The sequence below is a fragment of the Triticum dicoccoides genome, chromosome 6B (assembly GCF_002162155.2).
Source record: "Triticum dicoccoides isolate Atlit2015 ecotype Zavitan chromosome 6B, WEW_v2.0, whole genome shotgun sequence".
NCBI lineage: Eukaryota > Viridiplantae > Streptophyta > Magnoliopsida > Poales > Poaceae > Triticum > Triticum dicoccoides.
The window spans coordinates 117426045-117435094 of record NC_041391.1 but is presented as its reverse complement, the minus strand read 5'-3'; the positions used below and the strand labels follow the sequence as shown (position 1 = coordinate 117435094).

General features: G+C 54.0%; 1 protein-coding gene across 1 annotated transcript; it reads right to left on the bottom strand.

Annotated features, from left to right (window-relative positions):
- Positions 1–378: 378 nt before the first annotated feature.
- LOC119320874 (putative F-box/FBD/LRR-repeat protein At4g03220) lies at positions 379–2219 on the bottom strand. Its single transcript, XM_037594790.1, has 2 exons — positions 1084–2219; positions 379–866 (listed from the first exon to the last, which is right to left on the bottom strand). Exons 1-2 carry the CDS (start codon positions 2112–2114, stop codon positions 860–862), a joined length of 1038 nt encoding a protein of 345 aa, XP_037450687.1. The 5' UTR covers positions 2115–2219; the 3' UTR covers positions 379–859.
- Between the last annotated feature and the right edge of the window lie 6831 nt (positions 2220–9050).

The window sequence follows — 9050 nt, the reverse complement described above, 5'->3', positions numbered from 1 at the left end:
CTTAGGAAAGACCAAGTAATAAAGTTTGTAGCTTGGTCGCCTGTAACTTGCTTCTAATTTGGTTGCTATCATGGTATCACCTTGGTGACATTTTACAGTTCAGCGGTCAAGTCTTTTCTTCTAATAAAAACATTATGCAATGTTGCTTGTCCTTGAAAAGTAAAACAAGGGAGATGAAACTGAAAATGATGAAATGCGTGAAAATACTTTGAAGCCAAGATAGTGCAGAAAATGTGATTAGCAAAGAGAAAGTCGTAGAAAGGACATATTATTATTGTTGTCTTGAACCTTCAGTTTATTACGCACCCCCTCCCCCCTCCCCCGCCACCCGACCCCACCCAAAATGAATAAAAGGAATAGATCTTGAATTTGCTGAAGAAGAGCAGTATCAAATAAAACTGGCAATCATTTGAGGTGAAACCTATTACGAAGTTAGCGACCAAAGAAGTATTGCACATTTCTGAATGGTTGTCAGTTTGTCACCAGGAGATGCACAAGGCATATAGTATTATAGTTACCACAGATAAACTTTAGACCATATCAGTGTCGAACCAAAATGAAGAGCGGTGAAACTAGCAGCTCAAGGCTAATTGGTGCTTAATTAGAAAAACAAATATGTATTGATATATTGCTTTATGCGACTTTCTGGTAACTGAAATATATCAGATAAAAAAAATTAAGGAGTGCATTACCGGCAGTTGGCAAGAAAATCTGATCTTGAGTATTGTTAAACGAGAGCACATCCTGAGAACATGGAATGAGCTGGGTCCAAAGGAATGTCCACATGAAAATACATCTAGGGTCAAGTAGTCAACGTCAGGGAGCCTTGTCATGTCTTCCATCAAGTATTTGTGGTTACCTATGACCTGCAAGTTCAAAGGGAGTCACAAAAGGGCTTGTAAATAATAGTTTGATCAGGACACAAACATACGCTGTTGCTTCTATAGTGTGATTTTTCTTTTCTTTTCTTTTCTTTTGCAGACAGATATAAGAAATGACACATTCCCCAAGTTGAAGTATGAATGCTTTCAGAAAGAAAAAAAAGATGATGTAAAAAACACAAATAAGAGCGAACTCACTCACCGGCGGATAGGCAAGGCAGAGACGGAGAGCACTGAGACGCTCAAAGCGCTGCAGAATCCGATGCAACAACGCTTATGTGGAGCAATGCAATCTGGTCCATATACCATGATGATTCCAGCGACAAGGCGTCGGAGATGTGGTGGCATCTCACCAAGCTGGACAGAGCTAGGAACAAAATCACACATCCATTCAAGCTTCTCCAGGCGAGGGGCTGAGATCCTGGCTACTGGTTGACTTGGATTCAGTGCACATGCTACATTGGTAAAGCACCATCTCACTCTCAAGAACTGGAGTAACGGCGCCACGACAGTGAGCTGCTGCATGTCACGCAAATCCGACAGCTGCAGCTGCAGGAGGGACCTGGAGTGGATCCTGAAGCTGCCGAGACCACGGGCGCTCTGGACGAAGAGAACCTTTAAGCATGGGCACCGCGGGGAGGAGACGGCGTCGCCGAGGCTGCACTGGCCGTACACGAGGATGCCGACCAGCATGAGGATTTGGAGCCGGGCGAACACCCCGGAAGGCGGCAGGACAAGGCGGAGGAAGGAGAACTCGAGTACGACGGAGGTGGCTCGCTGGAAGCAAGGAAGCAGAATGGCCCCTCTCTGTTCGGGCTCCAGCGCCGCCCGGACCTCGGCGGCCTCGCCCTCGTGCCACACCACCTTGAGGTACATGGAGCCGGAGAGGCGGCGCGCGGCGATGGGGAGCCAGACCGCCAGGTACTCCACAGAGGCCTCTCGGGTGGCAATCTGGATGTCGCGGAGGTCCAGCGCTTCGTGGGCGGCGAGGGCGGGGACTATGCGGTGGTGCTTGATGCCGTCGGCGAAGGCGAGCTCCGGGAGGAGGGGCCAGAGGCAGCGCCACCGGCGGGCGAGGATGCTGGTCCGGGCGGCGGCCGCGGCGTCGCGGAGCTTGAGGAGGATGCTGACCAGCACGTCGTCTGGAAGCGCGCTGAGGCGGTCCTCGCTGCCTGCTCCGGCGTCGGCATCGGCGTCGGAATTTCGACGCCCGGCGCTGTGACCGGCCCCCATGGAATTGCAGGTGGCGGGGGAATGGGGAATGGACCGGAGATGCCGGATGCCGGCGGAGGAATCCCCACTCGCAACTGCTGCGAGCTCGATTTGGGGGCTGGGGTATTTGGATGCCACCTTTTTCCTATTTCCTTTTTTGAGAATTTGGGTATTTTTCTGTTAAAAACAAGGTGAAAGACTAGGAGAATGGCGTTTTGGCTCTCGGCCTCCATGAAGGCCGATTTTTCTTTTCAGAAAAATATGAAAAAAATTGTACCAGTAAACAAGTATGTGAGGCGTATGTGTGTAAAATTTCAGGATGAAATACATTGAAATGCGACCTATAAAAAAACAAATTCTTGGTATGTGAGGATGATAGTATCATGGGTTAAAAAGCCCTAAATTTGTCTTTTTTACACAACCCTCATTTCAACGTATTTCATCGTCAAAATTTACACTTGTGCACCATGCCTTCATCTATCTTTGTATTTTTTTTAGAATTTTTTTAAATGTAAAAATATGAATTTTCGTGAATTTTGAATTTCGCATTTGGAGGCCTCCAAAAGCAAAAATTCGAAATGGCTCATACTTGCATATGGTATTAATGATCAGCCGGAGCATAAACAATGATGATCTCACATGTGTAATTAATGTTCCTCTGGGAAGTTGTTCCATACTAACAAAGAACTAAGTTGTTACTAAATATGAAAGAGAACAAACGAGCGGGGGGCGAGGCAAAATGATCATCCTATCAAGAACTTATAAAAGACAAATAAAGTTACTATACTAACTACACCAAAACAAAATTATCACCCTCTCAGTACCTTTAAGAATGGGATAATTAGATTTATGCTCCCTAGTTGTGTCCCACTCGAATGTTTTACCCATAATTTCCAAAAGTCACCGGTTCACTTCGCTCCTCTTATACTTTTGCCCTTTAACCATCAGTTTGAAAACTTCATAACTAATTCATACTAAATCAGAAAAATACAAATAAGATAGCAAAATGTTCGAAAAAACATCACCTATATGTCAGTGTCATTTGGATTCACGGCCAAAGTGTTGGAAAGTGTCCATCCGAGTTTTAGCTCTCACATGTGTTGGAAAGTGTCCACCATGAACTAAAACGATTTTCGAAAATCTTTGCCTTTTCTTCGCCCCTCTTCCGTTCGTCTCTTTCCGCCTGCTTCTTTTGTGCTCGTTTATTAGTTCGGTGTAGCGACCAGACCTCAAACAGTCCAGTCTCTGTGCATCAGTGTCATCCCTGGATCGGTAATGCTGACACGCACCGTACTCGAGGATTTATAACAGAGTCTCAATCACACACTTATTACATCGAAATGTCTCAAAAGAGAACTTATTACAATAATATGGCTTAAGGCCATCTAAAATAAGATAACAGCGGAAGGCTTGGAAGATAAAGTGAGTCCATCAACTCCAACGGCATAGCTGAGTGAACGACAACGACCTATCGCACCTTACTCGTCGTCTGAAAAGTCTGCAACATGATATGTTGCAGCCCGAAATGGGTCAGCACATGGAATATGTTGGTAAAGTAACACCAAATAGTAATGAACAGAATAAAGGCTATCACTACATGCATATATGGCTGGTGGAAAGCTCTATGGTTAATATTTTGCATCAAGCCAATTTTTCCCTACAACAAAGGAATAAACTTTATTTAACTATCATGGTGGTTGTTAGACATTGAGAAGGTTCCTCCAACTCAATTGTCGGAGTAATGGGCCACGGGTAGGCTAACCCTAGCCCCAAGACCTTTCAAGACATCGGGGCAGGCCGCGCCCCTCAAGCCGAGTCCCAGACGGCGACTCCGAGATAAGCCGACTCCAAGCTGACGACCTCCAGAGAGGCCGACTTTGGAGAGTCGACCCGTGACTCCTCCCTCATCCTGAAGTACGATGCGGGGTACGGTCACGACGTGGCTGTCTCCCCCTGCCCACGAAGGGCCGGCATGGCTGCAGTGAGCCGTACCACTGGAAGATCTCCGGCGAGGCGCGACACTGTTGCCATGCCTGCCCTGACCTCAGCCACAGTGCGCAGTATACTGTGCCCATGACGCCGGCCTGTACGACTCGAAGGCGGCGGGGCCGCCTGTCAGTGGGTGGGCCGAAGGCGGCCTGGGCGCCCGAAGACGGACCTGTGGGAGTCGGCCGACTCCTCCCCAGGGCCCCACGAGCCATTAACCAGATAAGATGGGGGATGGCGACAGTGATCGCCCGCTAGACGGCGGCACTGTTGCCACGACCCAATGACCGAGCCTGCGTCATTAGGAGTGCCGCTACAGTATCAAGCCTGTCCGCGGGACCCGCCAGCCGGCGGGCCCCAGAAGCCGGCGGGAAGGACGGTGGCCTGAGAGACAGATGGCTGGGACCCGCGCCCAGCCGGATTACTATTGTACCCCCGGGGGGTAGGCCTATATAAACCCCCCGGGGCACCCATGCAAAGGGTTCGGACCTGAGTAGAGATAGACCAAATAGCACGGGAGGAGAGGACTAGCCTTGCTCTCTCCTGCCTCCCAAAGCAGCTCAAGGAGCACCATTGTAGTCACCTTGTTTGAGTGATCATGCGGAGACCCCGAGAGCAGCAGTAGGGGTGTTATCTCCTAGGAGAGCCCTGAAGCTGGGTAAGATCCGCCGGCGTGCATGTCTTCGCCTCATCCCGCTTCCAGGCACCGGCGACGTTCTACTCGCTCCCACCATGATAAGCCATCCTTTGGCATATGTCGTATCCAACCCCCGACATTTGGCGCCCACCGTGGGGCGAGGTGCACCGTCATCCGGAGATCTGCTCTGGACGGGAACCCTGTTCCTCCCTGATGAGCGCAGCCAGCCCGGCATGCCGGATGGCGTCTGTGCCGACGCACTGCATGGCGCGGAGATCGCCTGTGCGGCCAGCTGCCTCACCGATCTTATCGGTGAGGTTCACCTCTCCGATGAGCCTGCATCGGATGCAGGCACGAGCGCCCCCGAGAGCCTCCTTGCAGGCCTCCTCGACCAACTTCACATCGCCGGCGAGCCTGCCGCGGACCTGGAGTCCATAGGATCCACCGACCCGATGCTGGTCGATTCTGACACCGCGTCGCTCGACGCGTTCCCCACCAACGTGGTGGTCTACGACGAGCCACTCTCGTACGCGGGGAGCGGCAGAAGCACCATCACCGAGGTCCTCGTCCTTGAGCACGGCGAGTGCTCTGGCGAAAGAGCAGACGGACCGGTCGACGCGGCCCTGCGAGGCCTTGCGGCGCCGATCCCAGAGGACGCCGATGCCGAGACGCTGGAGGCACTCCGCCTTCAGCTCGTCGATGACGCGAAGAAGCTGGCAAGCATGAGGCGCTTGTCGGAAGCTTACCAACGAGAGATGGATCGCGCCGTAGGCGGTTCACCGGCTCCAACTGGGCCTAGCCGCCTAGGCGCGGTCCGACAGCGCGGCGCGGCAATCGCAAACCTCTTCGGGGCTGATCGCCCTATGTACGCCAGGCCCGCAGAGAATATCCGTGCCGCCCAGGCGGCGGCAGACGAGCTCGACAACTTCGAAGGCGAAGAGCGCCGCATAATGACGGAGCGAGTTCAGCAGCTCCTCGACGCGGCCGCCGCGCAGAACGGTGCCGGCTGCCGCACTGAGGCGCCGCAGCGCCAAAACGACGACCCACCGCTTCGCCGAGACCAAGGTGCGACGTCTCGGACACCGACTAGCGGAGCCCGTGGGAAGAAGGACAAGGAGCCAGCTATCAGCCATGGCCGGACTCATATCACCATCGAGCGCGACCAAGACGGCCGCCCCAGAGCAGTGGAACGGCGGGACGACTACCAGCCTCCCCCTCCTCGCGGAGAAAGGCGAGTCTCCCCGCCGCCCGTAGAACATCCGACTCCCAGCGACCGCCTTGGCCGTCGAGAGGGAGTCGGAGAGAATGACGCCCGCCACCGGATTGACCGACTCCACCGATCCTTGGCGCTGGAAGAAGAAGACGAGTTGGATCCCCCCTGCTTTGGACCCCGCATCCGAGACGAGCCCTTTCCCAAAGGGTTCACGCTCCCCCGAGACACGCCCAAGTATACCGGCACCGTGAAGCCGGAGGATTGGCTGATCGACTACTCTACGGCTGTCAACATAGCGAACAGCAACAAGCGGGTTGCCGTAAGATATGTCCCGCTCATGCTCCAGGGCTCGGCTCGGACGTGGTTAAACAGTCTAAAGCCCCGCAGCATCAACAGTTGGGTTGACTTCACCGAGGCTTTCGTCTGCAACTTCACGAGCACGTACAAGCGACCTCCCAAGCCGCGCCAGCTCTCCTTGTGCGTGCAAGGCCCTAACGAGTCTACTCGCGACTACCTCACGCGCTGGGGCGAACTCCGAAACTCCTGCGAGGGCGTGCACGAGGTACAGGCCATTGAGTACTTTACTGCCGGGTGCAGAGAAGGCACCCTCCTCAAGCACAAGCTCCTCTGCGACGAGCCCAAGACCCTCGACGAGCTGCTGATCATGGCGGACAAGTACGCCACGGCCGACTCCTTCATGAAGGCGGAGATTCGGGTCAGCGCGACTGGCAAAGTCGCCCCTCAGGCTCCAAGAACTCCGGCTGGAGACACCAGTCGGCGGCAGCAGAATGACCAGAAGCGCAAGGCCCCGCTGCCGACTTCCAGCAGTCGGCAGGTGGCAACGGCGGAGGGCCAGCAACTGGAGGGACCGCCGCTGGTAAAGCGGCAGAAGGGCGGCAAGTCCAACTGGCTGCCGGTTTTCTCCTACGAGCAGACTCTGGACGGTCCCTGCAAGTTCCACAGCGGCGCGAAGCCGTCCAACCATACCACCCGGAAATGTCACTGGCTGACCAGAATCGCCAAGGGGGACGGCCTGCTCCCTCCCCCTCCTGTTGGGCCGCCTCCTCCGCAGCAGCCCCAGCAGCCGACCGTCAGGCCGGTCGGCGCGATACAAGACAAGTTCCCAGACGAGCACGGAGCCTACGTGGTGTTCACCAGTGTAGCGGACGACCGGCGCAGCAGGCGCCAACAGCAGCAAGAAGTAAATGCAGTTGCATCAAGCACTCCAGAGTTCATGCATTGGTCCGAAAGGCCCATCAGTTGGAGCAGAGCCGATCACCCAGAGGTGATGCCGAGCCCAGGCTCTTACGCCTTGGTCCTAGGCGCCACTCTTGCCATGGACAGGCGGGCCGCTCGCTTCTCGCGAGTACTGATAGACGGAGGCAGCAGTATCAACATCCTGTACAAGGATACGCTGGAGAAACTTGGAATCAAGTGAAGACAGCTTCAGAGCAGCCGGACTGTGTTTCACGGAATCATCCCCGGCCTTTCCTGCTCGCCAATCGGCAAGATCCTGATAGATGTCCTCTTCGGAGACAAGGATCATTTCCGCCGAGAGCCAATTTGGTTTGAGGTGGTGGACCTTGAAAGCCCATATCACGCATTGCTTGGCCGACCCGCCTTGGCCAAGTTTATGGCGGTACCCCACTATGCCTACCTCAAGATGAAGATGCCGAGTTCCAAGGGAATCCTAACCGTGTCCGGCGACTACAGGAAGTCGTCCTCTTGCGTGGCCGAAAGTAGTCGGCTGGCCGAGTCCTTGGTGGTCGCAGCTGAGAAACGGCTTCTTGATCGGGTCGTGGCGATGGCCGGCAAGCAGCCTGAGTTGTCGCCCGACCCCAAGGAGTCGGAAGCAGAAGGATCATTCAAGCCGGCCAAGGAAACAAAGAAGATACCACTGGACCCAGAACACCTAGAGAAGTACGCTGTCATAGGCACTGGCCTTGACAGCAAATAGGAAGGCGAGCTTGTCGATTTCCTCCGTGAAAATCGCGACATCTTCGCATGGTCCCCCAAGGACATGCCTGGTGTCCCGACGGAATTCGCCGAGCACAAGTTACACGTCCGATCTGATATGAAGCCCGTCAGGCAGCCCTTGCGCCGCCTGTCAGAAGAGAAAAAAAGAGTTGTTGGAGAAGAAATAGCCCGGCTCCTGGTGGCCGGCTTCATCATGGAGGTGTTTTTTCCAGAGTGGTTAGCAAACCCGGTTCTAGTGCTGAAGAAGAAGAAGCAGTGGCGGATGTGCATTGATTACACAAGCCTCAACAAAGCTTACCCCAAGGACCCGTTTGCTCTGCCGAGAATCGATCAGGTGATAGACTCCACAGCCGGATGCGAGTTGTTGAGCTTCCTAGATGCGTATTCAGGATATCACCAGATCAAGCTGAACCCGGCTGACAGACTGAAGACCGCCTTCATCATGCCGTTTGGAGCCTTCTGCTACCTAACCATGACGTTCGGCCTGAGAAATGCCGGCGCCACTTTTCAGTGTTGCATGCAGAAATGCCTCCTGAAGCAACTCGGCAGAAACTCCCACGTCTATGTGGATGATGTAGTGGTGAAGATGGAGAAGCGAGGGACCTTGTTGGAGGACCTCAAGGAAACCTTCGAGAATATGCGCCGATTCCAGATCAAGCTCAACCCGGAGATGTGCATTTTCGGAGTACTAGCCGGCCAGCTCCTCGGTTTCCTGGTCTCCGAACGCGGCATAGAGTGCAACCCTGTGAAGATCAAGGCCATCGAGAGGATGGAAGCACCCAGACGACTATTAGATGTGTAGAAGTTCACCGGCTGTTTGGCATCCATCAGCCGATTCATCAGTCGGCTGGGCGAGAAGGCTCTCCCCTTGTATCAGCTCATGAAGAAGACGACCTTCTTTGAGTGGACTCCCAAGGCGGACGAGGCTTTTCTCCAACTGAAGAAGATGTTGACTACTCCCCCTGTGCTGGCGGCTCCGACTCCCAAAGAGCCCATGCTCCTATACATTGCCGCCACCAGCCGAGTAGTCAGCACTGTCATTGTAGTCGAGCGCAAGGAGGAAGGCAAAGCGCTACCTATCCAGAGACCGGTGTATTACCTGAGTGAAGTATTGTCGACCTCCAAGCAGAACTACCCCCATTAC

Excerpts from the sequence above, each read along its gene's own strand:
- LOC119320874 (XM_037594790.1), bottom strand. The coding sequence starts at position 2,114 with ATGGGGGCCGGTCACAGCGCCGGGCGTCGAAATTCCGACGCCGATGCC.